Source organism: Phyllostomus discolor, chromosome 2 (assembly GCF_004126475.2).
Source record: "Phyllostomus discolor isolate MPI-MPIP mPhyDis1 chromosome 2, mPhyDis1.pri.v3, whole genome shotgun sequence".
In the NCBI taxonomy this organism is placed as follows: domain Eukaryota; kingdom Metazoa; phylum Chordata; class Mammalia; order Chiroptera; family Phyllostomidae; genus Phyllostomus; species Phyllostomus discolor.
The window spans coordinates 195,147,082-195,165,290 of NC_040904.2; the positions used below are offsets into that span (position 1 = coordinate 195,147,082).

At 45.3% G+C, this 18,209-nt stretch overlaps 1 protein-coding gene across 4 annotated transcripts; it reads left to right on the forward strand.

Moving 5' to 3' along the window:
• Positions 1–63: 63 nt before the first annotated feature.
• Positions 64–18,122, forward strand: SPSB2 (splA/ryanodine receptor domain and SOCS box containing 2). 4 transcript variants are annotated; one of them, XM_028533334.2, is made up of 4 exons: positions 64–184; positions 7,640–7,734; positions 16,083–16,830; positions 17,741–18,122. In XM_028533334.2, the coding sequence occupies exons 3-4, from the start codon at positions 16,167–16,169 to the stop codon at positions 17,917–17,919; spliced, it is 843 nt and encodes a 280-aa protein (XP_028389135.1). In that variant the 5' UTR covers positions 64–184; positions 7,640–7,734; positions 16,083–16,166; the 3' UTR covers positions 17,920–18,122. The 4 variants fall into 4 exon arrangements, with proteins under 4 accessions (XP_028389135.1, XP_035873243.1, XP_035873245.1 ...); XM_036017350.1 differs by lacking the exons at positions 64–184; positions 7,640–7,734 and adding an exon at positions 15,022–15,945; XM_036017352.1 differs by lacking the exons at positions 64–184; positions 7,640–7,734 and adding an exon at positions 15,540–15,907.
• The last annotated feature ends 87 nt before the right edge of the window (positions 18,123–18,209 follow it).

An 18,209-nucleotide genomic window follows, 5' to 3' on the forward strand; every position in this document is an offset into this window, starting at 1 on the left:
ATTGGCCAAGGGCCTAAGACAGGGGGCGGGGCTTAGAACAGAGCGGAGGGTAGGGTTGGGGGCGGGGCTGTCCGTTACCTGAGACCTTAAAGGGGCCGGACTTCCCCAATGCAAAGCGCTGTGAAAGCAAAGGAAACTCATCCCCTGAAGCAACAGGCGGGGAAAGAGCAGCAAAAATACCAAGGCAAGTGGACTGATTCCCGGCTTCCCTCCTACCTAACCTCCCCCACCCCACCCCGCCCCTCACACACACACCGGGCCCGGCCTTTCGTTATTTTCAGATACAGCTTTGGAATGGAAGAAGCCCAAGCCCAAAACGACCTGAGTTGGAGTCCTGGCAAATCTGTAGTTTACTAGCAACTTACCTAAGACTCCACTTTCTCATTTGTAAAAGAGGCTTAACTACACCAACTGCCAGAGATAAAGTGTGAGTCTAATCTATGCTAAAGCACTGTACGGATTACTAAACCAGTTTGGGAGCATTTCACTCCTCCTCATGTCCTGGACAGGTTTGATGCAAGACTTTTGGGGAGAAAATCCTACATGTGCCCACTAAAATGCTCTTCGGACAACAGTTAAGCACTGATATAGCCAAACCCAGGCACTCTGGCCTGTGACTTGTTGAAGGAGACGAAAACAGAGACGTTGAGATGCAACAAATATTTTGTGCTAGACATGGTGTGAGATGCCTTTACAAGTGATATTTAATCTGCACACCTGTGAGACAGATAGTATTTGAAAGAAGAGGAAACTAAGACCCAGGGTGGTTAATGTTTATGACACAATTCCTGCCTAGGGAAAGGAGGAGATTACCAATCTTGTGGAATCTAATATAAATAAAACAATTTTGCAACAAGGTAAGATACCATGTGACTAATTGTGAAATAGTGTGTTACAAAGTGGTCCAATGGAAGATGTGGTGGGCTGGAAATCAGGAAATATTACCTCCTGTCCTGACTAGCTTGGGTAATATAGTTAACAGACAAATATGTTTTAACACACTTTTGTTAAACACTCTGTGCCAGGTGGTGCCTGCTGGGATCTCAAGGACTGTAAAACACAGTCCCTGTTCTCAGGGACCTTACAGTCCAGTGACAGGGTTAAGTAAACAAGTAATTCAATATAATGAGTGGTCATAATAATGCCCCCCAACACTTACAGAGCTTTTACTTAGTGCCAGGGCATAATTTCATTGTACATGGGAATATTTAATATCATATATTCAGCTCACTGAGTCCAGAGGAAGCACCTTTGGTAAGGCCTGGAGGAGAAAAAGCTCAGTGGCTGTGCAAGGAAAGCAGGTAGTTCTGCTGGCTGGAACCGTAGGTAGGTGTACGTAGTGGGGTGAGGCAAGATCAGCAAACAGAGCTGGATCACACTAAGGAATGTGGACTTGATCCTAAAAGCTGTGAGGAGCCATTGGAGTTGTTATTTTGTGTTTTGTTGAAGGACTGAATCTGCAATGTGTAATAAGAGTAGATACTCCATCTTCCTTGATAACATCCTTCCCTCCATAACTGTTCTAAATGGTATCTCCTTTGATTATAAAAGTAATAATTAAAATAAAATAATAGAGAAGTATATAAGAGGAACATAAAAGTCTATGGTCTCCCTCAGCACCACTCTCATTTTTTAATAAAGTTAATTTATTAATGAAGATGTTTAAAAAACACAAATGTTATCGATCATATATACTGTTCATCAGCTGGGTTATTGTCATTTAAAGATATGTTTTGTGCCCTCGTTGGTATGTCTCAGTAGATTGAGTGTGCTGGCCTGCAAACCGAAAGGTCACCAGTTTGATTCTTGCGGACGCATGCTGGTTGGGGACATATGAGAGGCAACTGATCAGTGTTTCTCTCCCTCTCTTCCTCCCTCCCTTCCCCTCTAAAAAATAAACAAAATATGTATTTAAAAATCTATAAAAATACATTTTGGACATGTCTCATATCACTAAACATAGATCCACCTCTTTCTGTTTGATAGTTGTCTAATCTTCCATTATGTGGATATGTGATAATTATTAAACTGTTCCCTATTGATGGATATTAACTTTAAAAATTGTCCACATTAGCCCTGGCTGGTGTAGCTCAGTGGATTGAGCGCGGGCTGGGAACCAAAGTGTCCCAGGTTCGATTCCCAGCCAGGGTACATTCCTGGGTTGCAGGCCATAACCCCCAGCAACCGCACATTGATGTTTCTCTCTCTCTCTCTTTCTCCCTCCCTTCCCTCTCTAAAAATAAATAAATAAAATATTTTTAAAAAATTGTCCACATTATAAACAGTGCTGCATCAAAAGTCCTCATAGATATATCCTTACTATTCTGCATAAGTCCTCTGTACAAGTACTTCTGAAATTGTCACGTGCATAGGAATTGCCTGAGGATCAGATTAAAACGAAGCTCCTGACCCCGTGAGTGATGCCAGCACTGCTGGTCCACAGAGTTGAGTAACATGGCTCTGTGGGATCCCGTCTTAGAAGGTGCAGTTTCTAGTTCGAGGATACATGCTTACCTTTGCCAATCATAATAGGTTGAAAAATAGGTATGTCATTTTAATTTGCATTTTTATTGTTAGTGACATGGTTTGTTTTTGTGCATCCATGTACTTGTATTTGTTTTATTTTACAAATTGTCTTTTCATATTCTTTCTCATGTTCCTGTTATGTCATTAAGTTTTAAAATTGGCCCTAGCTGGTGTGGCTCAGTGGATTGAGTGCTGGATTGTGAACCAAAGGGTCACCAGTTCAGTTCCCAGTCAGGACACATGCCTGGGTTGTGGACCAGGTCCCCAGTGGGGGGCAGGTGAGAGGCAAACACACATGGATGTTTTTCTCCCTCTCTTTCTCCCTCCCTTCCCCTCTCTTTAAAAATAAATAAATAAAATCTTTAAAAAATAATAAAATTGATTTGGAGAAGCTCTTTTTGATTTGGATATTAACTGTGGCAGAGACTGCCACCTGCCTATCTAACATTCATTCTTCCTTTTTTTCTCCCTAAGAGAACAGTTTTTAAAAAGCTTTATTAACATTTAATGTACCATAAAATTCATCCACTTAGAATGTACAATGCAACGGCTTTTAGTATGTTCAGAGTTGTGCAACCATCACTACAATGAAATTTAGAACATTTTCATCACCCCTAAAAGAAGCCCTCTACCCCTTAGCCATGTGCATCTCAATCCTCCCTTCCACTCCTGCCCCTGGCCACCACTAATCCCCTTTCTGTCTTTACAAATGTGCCAATTCTGTACACTTTACATAAATGAAACCATACAATGGGTGGTCCTTTATAACTGGCTCCCTACTCTTGGCATCATGTTTTTAAGATCCATCCATTTTGTAGTCCATATCAGTACTCCATCTCTTTTCATTGCTGAACAATATTTCATTGTGTGGTTTTTAGTCTTAAATTCATCTGAAATGATTTTTGTGTATAGTGTGAGATAGGGATCTAACATTTTACAAAAGAAAGCTGATTTTCTCAGCACCATTTGTTGATTAATCCCATTTTTCCATTCTGATTTGAAATGTCATCTTTATCTATCTATCTATCTATATAGTTTTTGAACTATTATTTTCCATTGGTATGTCTGGCTATTTCTGCATTAGTGCCACATCGTCTTAGCTATTGGTTTTTCTGGATATGTCATGTATCCTGCTACCTTATTAGTTCTAATAATAGAGTAGATAGTCCATTTATTAGACAGAGAGAAGTGGAGGAGTTCAATAAAACTTAAGAAACTAAGTTCCTAAAATACACCAGGGGAGGCCCCTCAAAACCCCAGAATTTAATTATAAAAAGCTGTGTACTTATTCATACATGTTTAAATGTCAGTCACTTTCAAAATACTCTCCATTTGATGCACTACATGTATTGAAATGTTTTTCCACTGCTCAAAATGGTTTTTGAACTTGTCAATTTTGATGCCTGTAGTGCTGCTGGAGTCTTTTGTTTCACCTCTTCCACAGTGGCAAATGTTTCCCTTTGAGGACTTTTTCATATGGAAACAAAAAAAAAGCCGCTCAGGGGAGATCTGAAGAATGGGGAGGGTGGAGCATGGGGGTCGTGCCATTTTTTGGTCAAAAATGTGTGATGTTGGCAGGTGCACCCGTAAATCACCAATCATGAAATGGGCAGGCATGTTTAGTCTTCAAAAAAACTTCACTGAAGCTGGACACAGCCTCTCATAACAACGTCAGCTAGCACACTGGTACAGATGGGTTCCTAGAACACTCACCTAGTGGGGAAGCCTATTCTACAAGTGGCATGCCCTTCAGAAGATAATTACAGGTTTTTTGGGGTGCCCCCTCATATAAGAAATGCAGATTAAATAGATATATGGTATAGGATTCATCGGAGGTGGGAGAACCTTGAAGTAGAAAGAATGAGAAGCTGAGGATGATAAGGGCCTGAAGTAAGAAGATGGCATGGGGAGGAAATTTCAACAGGACTCAATAATGGAAAAGACACAGGGTGTGGAGAAGAGGAATATAGTCAGGGTTTGGCTGAATCTAGGGTTCCTGGAAAAATAGCATTGGCAGTGAAAAGCAGCGGAGAGGTTTGAACCTGGAGCTGCAGAAGGTGACCACTTTCTCTGAGACTTACTGAGATTGCAGTGGTAGTGGAACACCCATATGGAGACAGGGAGCTAGAGCTGAGTCTCAGGATGGCTGACCCTTTTGCTCAACTATCCTTCCCAGGACTGCAGTCCACAGAACTGCCTTCTCCCATGGCTGGGTTTCCCCCCGTGTTGTGTCATGGCTGCAGGTAGCATTCAGGGACCCAACTGAAACCAGTCGTATTCAGACAGAGTTCCTTTTTGCTACTTTCTCATAAGAGCAAGGAAGCTTCTTTCCCAGAATTCCCTGCTACCCTGGATTTTCTTTTATGTGAAATAATAAATGTCCTTAAATACCATTTGGTCAGAGTTTCTGTGACTCAGTGGAAAGCATTTTGATAACACCTGTATTTTCGTTGTATCTCTATCATCCATAGTTTGCAACATTTCAACAAAAGATGTGTGTGTGCATGGGTTTCTCATTTTTCACATTCAGATTATACTCCAAAGATTAAATGACATCTATAGCTGTGATGTGGTGGTAAATGTTTAACAGGCTCTCCAGGGAGAAATAAAGCCCTAATTTTTACTATTTGCTTATTTCTCTGCTGTAAATACTCCTACCATGGCTGATTTCAAGCTAGTGACTCACAGTGTGGCGTTTTCATACATGACCCTACAGACACAGACAAATAGCTTCAAGAGCACAGATGACAGTAAAATTGTTATGGGCTGAATTGTGTCCTCCTAAAATTCATATGTTGAAGCTCTAACTCTCCCCCCCGCCACCCCCAAACCTCAGAATGACTGTATTTGGAGACTGGGCCTTTAAAAATATGATTAAGTTAAAATGAGGCTATTTAGGTGGCTCAAATCCCATCTGACTGGTATCAGTGTAAGAAGGAAAATTTGGACACAAGGCACCCATGCATAGAGAAGACGACTGTGAGGACACAAGAAGGCAGCCACCTGCAAGCTAAGAACAGAAGCCTCAGAAGAAACCAAACCTATTGACACCTTGCTGTTGGACTTCTTGCCTCCAGATCTGTGAGAAAATTAACTTCTGTTTAAACTATGTAGTATTTAGTTATGGCAGTTTTAGCAAATTAATACAAAAATGTAGTAAAATAGTGAAAAAGTGATGTTTTGAGTACTTTATTTAAATTATGTTTATACATTTTAGTTTTAGTTTTTAAATATTTATTTATTAGAATTACAGCATCACATTTTAATTCCTGAACTTTGCAGTTCAGCATTAATGTCACCACATGTATACAAATAGTGTAAAAGTGCAATGGTATTTTCAGTACAAAATAAACACTTGTTTTAGAAAAACTATACTTCCTACCTACACAGACAGCCTAGCTTTTACAAACAATAGCCAAAATGAAAACTAACCATAAAAATAACTGTAAAAATAAATTGGGACAACTGTAGTAAAATAAACAATAAAAAAAGGAAGAAAATCATTTCTGCCAGAAAAAAGTAAAAGTAAAATAAAATCAACTATACGCCCTGGTTGGTGTAGCTTAGTGGATTCAGTGTCACCCTTCGAACTTAAAGGTCACTGGTTCGATTCCCAGTCAGGGCACATGCCTAGGTTGTAGGCCAGGTCCCTGGCTGAGGGCATGGAAGAGACAACTGATTGGTTTCTTTCAACAGAGAGAGGGGAAAGGAGGGAGATAGAGAAGGAGGGAAACATCCATGTGATGTTTGAGAGATACATTGATCTGCTGCCCCTTGCAAGCCCCCAGCCAGGGACCCAGCCTGCAACCAAACCAGCAACCTTTCAGTTCACAGGCTGGCACTTAATCCACTGAGCCACACCAGTCAGAGCTGAGTCCCAAATTTTTATTTTTATTTTTTTAAAGATTTTATTTATTTATTTTTAGAGAGGGAAGGGAGGGAGAGAGAGGGAGAGAGAGAGAGAGAAACATCAATGTGCGGTTGCTGGGGGTTATGGCCTGCAACCCAGGAATGTACCCTGGCTGGGAATCGAACATGGGACACTCCAAATTTTTATTTCCAACCAAGAACTCTTTTCTCAGTCCCAGGCTTATACAGCTAACCTCCTACTTCTCCACTTTTAAGACTTACCAGCATCTCAAACTTAACGTATCCAGACAAATTCTGTATCTTGTTCCCTAACTGCTTTTTCTGAGCATTCCCTATGTCCTATGTTCCTACGTTCCATCCAGAAACCCAGGGTCATCTTGTCATTTTTTCTCCCTCAGCAACATCTTCCCACTAGTCCCCACTGAATCTACCACCAAGTGTGACCTGTTCTACTTCCAAATGTATCATGAATCCATCCACTTCTCTCCATCATGTGACACCTCTCTTACCCAAACTATTATCACTCCCTGGAACTACTACGGTAGCCTCCTAAATAGTCTTTGTGATTCCACTCTTTCTCTCATCCAATTATCTTCTCTAAGTAGCTACAGTGAGCTTTTTCAATTGTAAAGAGAACCTTCTGTTTTAACCCCTCAGTCTTTCCTACTGTTCTGAGGATAAAATATTCAGCACCGTGGTCTATACGCAAAGCCCAGCAAGGTGTGTCACAACCTTTGCTATTGGGCATGAGCTACACTTGGGCCACACAGCCCTCTTTCCAGTTCCTCAGACCTCAGCTGCCTCCCGCTTCAGGGCTTTCATTTATACTTTTTTTGTTTTAGATTTTAGTTCTTTTTAGAGGGGAAGGGAGGGAGAAAGAGAGGGAGAGAAACATCCATGTGTGGTTGCCTCTCAGGCACCCTGTACTGGAGCCCTGGCCTGCAACCCAGGCATGTGCGCTGACTGGGAATCGAAGGAATCAAACTGGTGACCCTGTGGTTAGCAGGCCAGCGCTCAATCCACCGAGCCACACCAGCCAGGGCTCACTTACTCACTTATATGTGGAACTCAGCTAAATCCCACTCACCCTCTAGGCCTGATTAAATGGGACCTCCTCAGAAAGGCCTTTCCTGACACCTAATCCAAATTAGGATCCCCTCACATAATTCCCTGCTTTTCCTTGATTGTGTAAACACAATTGTCTTTATATATAAATGTGTGAGTCAAGTTTGTTCCCTTCTAGATGTCATCAAGGACTTCTGCGTTGGCTTCTTCTAACTCTAACAGACCTTGAGTTTCGCACCACATTCTACTGCCTGGCACAGTGCATGCTACACAGTAAGTGCTCAATAAATACTTACTGAATGAGTATTAAATGTGCTTTCTAAAAGTAATTAAAGATACCCTCCGTCATTGTGGATTTGTCTTTGTGTAGAGGAAATGTGCCTACCTCCTCCCTCTACTTTGAGAATCACAGGTGAGGACTGAAGAAAGAACAAGCCAGGGAGATCGCCCCAGTTAGGATTCACTACAAGGAAGTAGAGACCCTAAACGATATAAAGGCAGAAAGAAAACTCCCAATAGCTGAGGCAGTATTTTAAAAATTAGCAAGGATATGCCCTGGTTGGGTGGCTCAGTTCACCGGGGCCACCCTCTCCTGCACCAAAAGGCTGCGGGTTCAGTCCCCTGTCGGGGTACGTGCGGGAGGCGGCAGACAGATGTTTCCCTCCTTCTCCTTTCATTTCTCTCTAAAGCCAACGATAGAAAGTATCCTCAAGTGAGGATTTTTAAAACGAAATTAGCAAGGATAAACAAAAACTTTGGATGACTAGCCGACTTATCGAGCAAGGCTGGCAGCGTTGAAGAGGCACTGGTTATTGCAGTAGGTGTGCTCCTTTATGCTGCGGTTTCCAGCATAACCTGTGTCTCCTCCTTCCGGCCTCCAACTTCCGGGGTGAACAAAAGGATTCTCCCCCGCGGAGGGTCCCTAGGTATAATTGCATTGATAGCAGGAAGGAGAGGGAGACGGGGAAGCAAAAGAAAAAACTTTTGAAGGATGGAAGGCAGCAGCCCTTTAAACGTAATGAAACTCGGGGTGCAGAAGCCCTAGTCCCTTCCTCTCTACTCTGGAGCCCGGGGCTGGAGTAACTGCCCATTAGAAACCGGCCTAGCGGGCCGCGCTTCCGCCCCAGCGCCTTTGTTCCGGGACAGAACTTTCCAGACGCAAACGCTGGCGCCGGAAGGAGGTGGGCGGGGCGGAAGAGGCCGTCCGGGGCGGGGCCCCAGGTGAAGGGCTCCTGGCTTGGTCGCTGGCGGGAGGAGAGGCGAGCTGGGACGAGACCCTAGCAACGGGCGTGGCCGCTGGGGGGCGCGCCAGCCTCTCCGGCCGCTGCCCGCGCCCGTGGCCCTCCGGCTCTCTCGCTTGCTGTGAGTCAGCGGCCCCGCCCGCGCGATTTGGCTGCTGTTACGTAACTGGGCTTCGGGCGGCGTTGTGGGGCTCGGCATCTGGGCTCGGCATCTCCGGTGCGGCTGACATTTCCTGCAGTCGCCAGCTGGTTACCATTCTTAGGTTTTGCAGGATGGCTTGTTTAACCTTTCCAAGCCTCGGTTTCCGAATCTGTAAAAATTGTGATATACTTGTTGTGAGGTTTAAATGAGATGCGGTGTGGTGGTGTTTCATCATATACATATTTAATGCGAACTCAGCACTACTCAGATTAAATAGGGCAGAGGGTCTCCAGCCACCATTCCGCACGAGTATGAGATGGGAGACTGGACTATGTATGATTTCTTGGCACCAGTTCTGGACCTTTAATTGTGTATCTTGTGAATCTCACTGCGATTCTTGTGTTTTGTTTTTAAAACTAGATTCTGGTGTTTTAAGATGCGTTTTTTCCGTATAACAGTACCCATCTGAAGTCAATCTAATCATTTCATTGGACATGCAACCAAATTTAACAACAATCTCTTTCCGTGATGGAAAAAAATTAAAAATATATTTATTTTAGAGAAAAGGATGGAAAGAAACTTCGATGCTAGAAAGAAACACTGATCAGTGGCCAATGGTGACCCTTCGCTTTGTGGGAGGATGCCCAACAACTGAACCACACCGGTCAGGGCTCATGTGATAATTCTGGAATGAAAACTGAAAGAACACTAAATTTATGCCTGGAAGAAATGAACCAGAAATCTATTACTAACAATGGCAATATACAACAAGAAAGAAAAAAGAAAAGAAAGAAAAGCAGAAAAGCAAAGCTCTTAGTCTCAAGTCACAGTTCAAACCTCCTGCCAGAGAAGACTGCCTTTGGATGGGAGGATTTCAAAACCAGCCACAGATGGCCTAACAGTTTTAGAAACCACTTTAACCTCAAAAGCATGCAAACTGACTGCTGGGTAGGCTGTATCTGTGGGGGAATAGGCAGCAAAACCCATCCAGAGCTACTGAAAAGAATTACTGGGCTATCTTCCAGAATATAATAAGGCTGGTATCTTCTTGGGAGGGAAAAGCCCAACTGCTTTTGTATTTCCAAATTAGATACACAAGGCAATTAATGACCTCCTCTCTCATGGTGGCAGTGTAGCTCTGTGTTTAATAAAGCCAGACATGTTCTATAGGGGTACAGATCCCCATGCCATAAAGAAAAAAAATTGTACTTTAGCAATCAAATGCAAAGTCCTGAGTGACTGCAGCCCTTTTCCTGATTTGGTTCTAGAAGTTGAGTAGGTCCTTCAAGAGAATGACCTTGGCTTTACTGTTGCTGATTGCAAGCAGCAGTACCATGCTAAGGTACCACATGCACTTCATGAAGTGTGTTCATAAAGCCATTGAAGTCTGCCTCCCCCAGCATCACCCCTATCCTTCACTCAGCTGATCTAAGCATGATTTGCTATTTCATAGCCACATACATGAGGCTGAGATTCCTCCCTGACTCCCAGAGCCATGAATGCTGACCCTAATATCAATGTGGAATGAGCTGGAAGAGTTGGAAGTTCTTTAGTATTTCCAGTTGCATCATTTATATCAGACAGGAAAATAATCAAGCCTAAACCAATCCATACATATTGGGAAGAATGTGTTTAGGATTTTAAGGATTTTTTTATTAACAAAGAAATGAAATGCATTTAAGTGGCCTAGCAAGTGGCTTGTGAACAAAATTGAAGGGCTTCTTGAGAGCCACAAAGAAGCACTAATAAAAAGCTTGAGGAATGGCCCTGGCTGGTGTGGCTCAGCGGATTGTCAGCTTGCAAACCAAATGGTTCGATTCCCAGTCAGGGCACATGCCTGGGCCAGGTCCCCAGTGTGGGGTGCATGAGAGGCAACTTCATGTTGATGTTTCTGTCCCCCTTTTGCTCCCTCTAAAAAGTAGATCAATAAAATCTTTTTTAAAAAGTTTGAAGAACTGATAAAATCCCCAGAAGATAAAGATATAATGAACAGGAAGAAAAGATCAGTTCAAATCTTCATAGATATGTTGAAGTGTTCCATACTGCCAAATACCTGAATGATTTAATTTCTAAATAAAAGTGATCTATGGAGAGAAACCTGAAAATTATAGATATAGTTAAATGTATGCATTGTACATTTTTATAAACCAGCAATTGCTTATATAAGTATGCACCCATAGAAATGACTGCTTTGGTCCACCAAAAAACTTACACAATAATGAACATGGCGTCTTTTTCTATAATAGCCAAAAACTATTAGCTATTAGTTGGAAATAATTCCAACTAATAAGAATTATTATAAATAATTCAAATCCCATCAATAGATACATTGTAGTATATACATGCAATGAGATACTGTAAAACAAAATAATGAGCTACTATTTCATGCAACAACATGGACGACTTACAGACATAATGTTGAGAAAAATAAGTCAGACACAAAATACCTACTAGCTCTGACTGGTGTGACTCGGTAGTTGGAGCAGTTGTCCTGTAAACTGAAAGTTTGCAGGTTCGATTCCTGGTCACGGTACATGCCTAGACTGTGGGTTTGGTCCCTGGTGGGGACACACACAAGAGGCAGAGGGTCCTCAGGTGAGGATTTTAAAAAACAACAATAACAATACACCCTGGTGGGTGTGGCTCAGTGGACTGAGTGTTAGCCTCTGAACTGAAAGGTCACAGGTTCCATTCCCAGTGAGGGCACATGCCTGGGTTGTGGCCCAGGTCCCCAACTGGGGGCATGCTAGAAGCAACGGATTGATGCATCTCTCGCACATGGATGTTTCTCTCCCTCTTTTTCCCTCCTCTCCTCTAACAATAAATAAAATATTTTTAAAACAGGCTTAAAAATAAAAATTTAAAAATGCAACACATAATATATGGTTTCATTTATATGAAATTGAATAAGAGGCAGAGCTAATCTATACTGATAGAGGTCAAATCCTAGTGACTTTTAGGGATGTAGTGCTAGGGTAGGGGCAAGAAGGAGCCTTGTGGGATGCTGGAGATACACTTGATCTTGATGCTAGAAATGGTGGTCACGTAGCAATATAAATATAAACATAACACAGTACTCGCTGGCTTCAGAACTTGTCAGACCCTGTACTTGTCTCACTTTGATAAGAAAAAAAATGTGTCAGGACTCGTCGCACTTGCTAGAACTTGTACAAGAAAATGCTTCACAAGAGAAAATGCTTTATCTTCTGGCGCTTATTGGTTTCAGCACTCATCACAGAATGAATTAATGATGCATACCAAGGTACCACTGTATGTAAAAATCCACTGAGCAGTTTAGGATTAGTGTACTTCATGTATGTTACACATCAATATAAAAGCAAAATGTTAAATTACTTGTAGCAGCATGGAATATTTAAGCTATGATCAACAAATATTCAAGCAGTTCAAGATCCAGTGGCAACAATTGCTAAATACCATGTTTGAAACAACCAGCAACTTCTCAGGCTGAATTGGAGTTGGCTGTGACTTAGGCTCGCTTAGCCTTCATCAACTTGGCTATCACACAGATCCTCCACTGATACTCATAGGCCACTATCCACTGTCATGATGTCATTATTTCTGTTGTCACACTGGCAAGAATATCCAGATTGGGTGGATGACAAGTATTCAGGTTTACATCTTTCTTTTTAATATGCTTTCTCCTGTCTCTTTAATTAAAATATTATAAAATTTTATTCTGTACATCATTGTACAGTGTGGGGCAAATGGAGTTTATAATTGTAAGTACATGAAACAGTTTATTCTTGAATTATTTATTAATTATTATATTGTTTTATTTTTTAAAGATTTTATTGATTTTTTAGAAAGGGGGAGGGAGGGAGAAAGAGAGGGAGAGAAACATCAATGTGTGGTTGCCTCTTGCACGTCCTCTACTGGGGACCTGACCAGCAACCCAGGCATGTGCCCTGACCGGGAATCGAAATTGCAACCCTCTGGTTAGCAGGCTGGCACTCAACCACTGAGCCACATCAGCCAGAGCTAATTATTATATTATTTTCCATTCAAACAACTTTAAATCTACTTTTGCCCCACTCTGTACCTGTGCTGCCACATATTGTATTTGACTCAAACTAACATATGCTGTACCTAATGGGGGTATGCAATTTTCGAGGGTAATGTTGACTACCAGGCAGAGTTGTCCCCACACTTCTCCTGACTCTATCCTCCCAAAATGTGAAGCTTGTAGCACAATGCTTGACACATGGCTTGACCACAAAAGCTTGTAAGTAATCAAGCCTGAATTCTCTGCTACACTGTATTCTCCTTGACCCCTTTTCTCACTCTGCACAGTCTCTCCAAACCCCTCATTGATTCTCATAGTTCACTGCCTGGATAAAGGCTGACGCATCTCCCAGATTCATTTCTTCCCCAGGTCTCTACCTCCTCCTCCGTTCCTGTCATTGTCAAGTGTGTTCTGGATGGTTCCTTCTGGTTGTTGCCTAGACACCTCGAAAAAAACATGTCCTAAATTGGACTCACTATCTCTCTCTCCCACCCTCTGGCACCTGCCCCAAGTTGCTCCGCTTCCTGTCATCTCCTTTGTTAGGGGCTCCTCTTCCTGTCATCTCCATCTTTGTTAGTGGCACCACCATCTGACAAACTCTTCCAGGCTCAACACCTCTCTCCCTTTCCTTTCCCTGGCCTCAGCATCTAACCAGTTACCAAATCTGGCGATTCTATCAGTGGTTTTTTTTTAAATTTTTTATTTATTGGTTTTAAGGGCAGGGGGAGAAACATTGATTTATTGTTCCACTTTATTTATGCATTCATCAGTTGATTCTTGTATGTGCCTTGACTGGGAATCAAACCTGCAGCCTTGGCTTACCAGGACATTGCTACCTGACCAGGGCCCTCTCAGTGTTCCTTGGATTCTTTTCATTCTTTTTTCTACTGCCTTATTTCAGTCTTTTGAGACTTGTCACCTGGGCTGCTAGAACCAGTCTCGGTGCTTCATGCCCTATGTCCTTTGAATCCTCCTCAACATTGCTGTCAGGGTAGCTTTTCTTTTTCTTTTTTTTTTTTTTTTTACCATTTTAAAACATTTAATTTTTAAAATATATAGCCCTGGCTGGTGTGGCTGAGTAGACTGAGCACTGGCTGGTGAACCCAGGGGTCACTGGTTCAATTCCCAGTCAGGGCACATGCCTGGCTTGTGGGCCAGATTTCCAGTTGGGGGTGTGTGAGAGGTAACCACACAATGTTTCTCTCGCACAGCTTCTTTCCCTCTCTTTCTCCCTCCCTTCCCATCTCTCTAAAAATAAATGAACAAAATATTTTAAAATATATATGTATAATCTTTATTGTATTATTTTCCATTACCATGCAGTACCCTTATCCCTCCTCCCCTCATCAATCATTACACCGTTGTCCACATCCATGAGCCCTTGCAGGGTGGTTTTTCTAAACTGGGTATCTGACCTTGTTCCCCCCGCCACTTGTCTCCTCCTTGGCTCCCCTGTCCACAAGCGAACATTTGCGTTCTTTAGCTTGTCCTACAAGGCCTCCTTCAGCCGGCACCAACTCCTCTAGGTTTGTCTCCCTGCTTCCTTTCTGGCTGCAGCAACCCTGAAGTCTTTGAACTTCCCCAAACCCAACTACAGCTTCTGGCTTTTTTAATGTCGGCTCCGTCTGGAATGCCTTCTACATGCTGCAACCCTAAACTCACCCCCGTCCTGCAGAAACGCCTCTCAGGCCAATTGCTAGCCACTCGCTGAGATTCGGCCAAGTGTCATCTCTTCCAGGACACTTTCCTTTCCTAACCGCTTGATCCCTGGTTAGCAGTCCCATCCTTTTTACCCCCATACACTTTCATTACACCTCTGTAATTTCATCTACTACATGGTAAACGGTTTTTATAAATGTCCTTGTAAACTGTTTGAGGATTCACCGCTCAATCCTCTGTGCTTAGCACACATGATCACATTTAAACCAGAAACCGCTCCAAGCACTTCACATGTATAAAACCTCACTGAGTTCTCATGAATATCTCATGCAGTAGATACCAACAGCACTTCCGTTTTACAGAAAAAGAAACAGCACTAGGGAGGTTAAGAAATTTACCCAAGGTCACGTGTGCACACTGGCCTTCAGGCGTCCACACCCAGTCAGCCTCGCTCCTCCCCACTGAGGATGCACAGCCTGCATCCTCCACCACTGTAGTATACTGTCTCTCCTCAGAGGGGGCGCTTAGTACGTGTTAAATACATCATAATGGCTATGATTAGTGAGTGCATACTGAGTACCTGATTCCAGACTGAGTGCTTTAACGGGATTATTTCAACTCCACAACAACCCTGTGAGGTAAGTACCACCATTGTTACCCATTTTACACGGCAGAAAACAGGTTCAGAGAAGTTTGGTAACCTCCCCAAGGACACAGCTAATTAGTGGCATAGTTTCACTCACGACCGAGATCTTAATCACTACACTCTCCCTAATGAGACATGAGAATGGACGGGCATCCAGGACCAAGACTAGAACAGCATGGAGACCTATGCCATTTACTGCTCAAGGCCCGAAAGACAGTGTTCGGAACCTCAGACATAGAACGGGCCGACTCACAATTGGGTCGGAGAGAGACCTACCCAGGAACAGTGACCCAGAATGACAAGCCCATGGAAATCGAGGCCAGCACAATGCAAGAACCCCCTTGACTCCATGCCCCTCATATCTAGGGGTTCAGGAGTCGGTTGCCCCGGGGACTCAAGGATACTGACAGTGGGGAACAGACCTCCAGAGACCCCAAAGCGATGCCAGAAAGGGACTAACCGCCCCAGATGGTCTCCTCGTGGGGGCGTGGCCTCGGTGTGGGGCGCAGCCTGGGGCGGCAACTAGAGGGTTAACCACCCAGGAAGGTCCAGTTTGCGCCCAGGTGGGGCAAAACCTGGGGGAGGCGCTGGAGGTGAAAACCGCCAGCGTCCTTCGCCCCACGTGCCGCGGAACCCGCGACCTCCCCGCTGGGGGAGCTAAGAGATGCTCAGGAGCCGCCGGTGGCGCGGACACTGGGCAGGCGAGGGGGACGGCCCTGGAGAGGCCCAAAGGCGTGAACTCGCGAGAGTCTCGGGAGACTGGGACAGATGGGTGAGGACGAGTTGAGGGGGGAGCGAGGAGGGCGGAGCGGGGAAGTGAGCAAACGGGTGAAAGGTGGAGCACCTGGTTGAGGAGCCTCCGCCAGGTCGCCGCACTTCACACCCTCTTCTCTGCTAACTCCTCTCCAGGTCAGTCCCGAAGGGGAGAGCAACTGGGAGAAGAGAAACGCCCCAGCAAGACTCTTTCGGGGAATCCTCCAGCTCCTCGCCTCCATGGGCCAGACGGCCCTGGCAGGGGGCAGCAGTAGCACCCCCACCCCACAGGCCCTGTACCCTGACTACTCCCGGCCCGAAGGCTTGGAGGAACTGCTTTCTGCTCCCTTTCCTGACCTGGAGACTCAACGGCGCCACGGCTGGAACCCCAAGGACTGCTCAGAGAACATCGAGGTCAAGGAAAGGGGATTGTGCTTTGAACGGCGGCCCGTAGCCCAGAGCACTGATGGGGCCCGGGGTAAGAGGGGCTACTCGAGGGGCCTGCACGCCTGGGAAATCAGCTGGCCCCCGGAGCAGCGGGGCACCCACGCCGTGGTGGGTGTGGCCACGGCCCTCGCCCCACTGCAGGCGGACCACTACGCGGCGCTGCTGGGCAGCAACAGCGAGTCTTGGGGCTGGGACATTGGGCGTGGGAAGCTATACCATCAGAGCAAGGGGATAGGGGCCCCCCAATATCCAGCCGGACCTCAGGGTGAGCAGCTGGAGGTGCCGGAGAGGCTGCTGGTGGTTCTGGACATGGAGGAGGGAACTCTGGGCTACGCTCTTGGGGACACCTACCTGGGGCCAGCGTTCCGCGGACTGAAGGGCAGGACCCTCTATCCGGCAGTAAGCGCTGTCTGGGGCCAGTGCCAGGTCCGCATCAGGTACCTGGGCGAAAGGAGAGGTGAGGCCTGGGTAGGTGTGGGAGAGTGTTCTTTCACTGGTGGCTGTGGTTTTGGGTTGGAAACCCAACACCTTTACGAAAGTGGAGGGAACCTTCATCTGACCTGCCTCCCTAACCCTTTATTCAGTGCCGGGAATGGCTAAGGGTCTTCACAGCTGTTACCTAATTTAATCCTCCCAACAGCAGTAGAGGTAGAGGTGACGCTTGGGAACTTGCTGTAAGTGGTGAGCCCCCGATTGGAGGGAGGCTCTCCAGGAATTAGGGCTTTACAGGAGCTATCAGCTCCTGGAGCAGAGGTGCGCAGGGCTAAAGGGCTCCTGGGCTAGGTGTACAAGTTTGAAAGGCAGTGCTAGGCACCCGGAGTGTGACACATACCTACTTCTTCAGTCAAACCCCAGGAAGGAGTCACTGGGGACTGCCCCCGCCACCTCCTCAAATGGGAGGAGCCTTAGAGGCAGGGTTTGGGGTGGGGCTGCAGGGAGGGACCTCCTTGGGGAACCAATGGGGCCAGGCTTGGAACTGATTGAGCTGTTCTCTGCAGTTGTAGACTTAGCAGAGGCTGGATGCCTCTCCTCCTATCACCCAGGGTGAGCTGCTGTGGAGTGCCGGCTTCCTTTCACTTCATCAGCCCCATTCCCCAGGCCTTTCTGGGCCAGCTGCACCCCTGTCATAGCTACCTTGCTCTGTTGCTTAGAGGCCTTAGCTAGAGCTTCACTGTCACCACTGTCACCACTGGAAGTGCGTGACACTTCCCACCCTAAGAGCAGATACAGAACTTCAGGGTGGCTAAGATGTCTCTCAACCAAGGTAAAAGTAGACTCAAGAGCAGGAAAGTGGAAGGGAACCCTATAGACTGAGGATGTCTGGTTGGCGGCTGCACTACTTACCTTCCCTTCCTTCTCTCTCCCAGCGGAGCCACACTCCCTTCTGCACCTGAGCCGCCTGTCCGTGCACAAAGCACTGGGGGCTGCCCGTCTGGGCCAGGTATCTGCTCTGCCCCTGCCTGCTGCGATGAAGCGCTACCTGCTCTACCAGCTACCCTGTAATACCAGATTGCAGGGCCTTGATGCCGTCCCTCCCCAGAAGTAGGGGTGGGACACTGTTGGCTTGGACCAGCCACTTAAAGCCAGTGAGGCTGGTGGGGAGGTGAGGCTGGCCCTTACCCCCAACCTGACCTCAAGGGAGCTTAATAGCCCCAGACCCACCCAGGGGTGAAGAGAGAGAGCCGTTATTCAAGGTTGTGGTGTCCTGGTATGCAAGACATTTTTTTTTTCAAGTAAAAATAAGAAATAGGCTGTCGTAAAAACCTCTCTGGTACTTTTTGCACAAGTGTCCTGTGGCTGCCTCAAAAAGGAAAGAGAAATGATGTGGAAACAGGT

Excerpts from the sequence above, each read along its gene's own strand:
- SPSB2 (XM_036017350.1), top strand. The coding sequence starts at position 15,838 with ATGCTCAGGAGCCGCCGGTGGCGCGGACACTGGGCAGGCGAGGGGGAC. Across the intron at positions 15,946-16,082 it reads CGGGAGACTGGGACAGATGG|GTCAGTCCCGAAGGGGAGAG; the intron begins GTGAGGACGAGT and ends ACTCCTCTCCAG. Across the intron at positions 16,831-17,740 it reads GTACCTGGGCGAAAGGAGAG|CGGAGCCACACTCCCTTCTG; the intron begins GTGAGGCCTGGG and ends TCTCTCTCCCAG.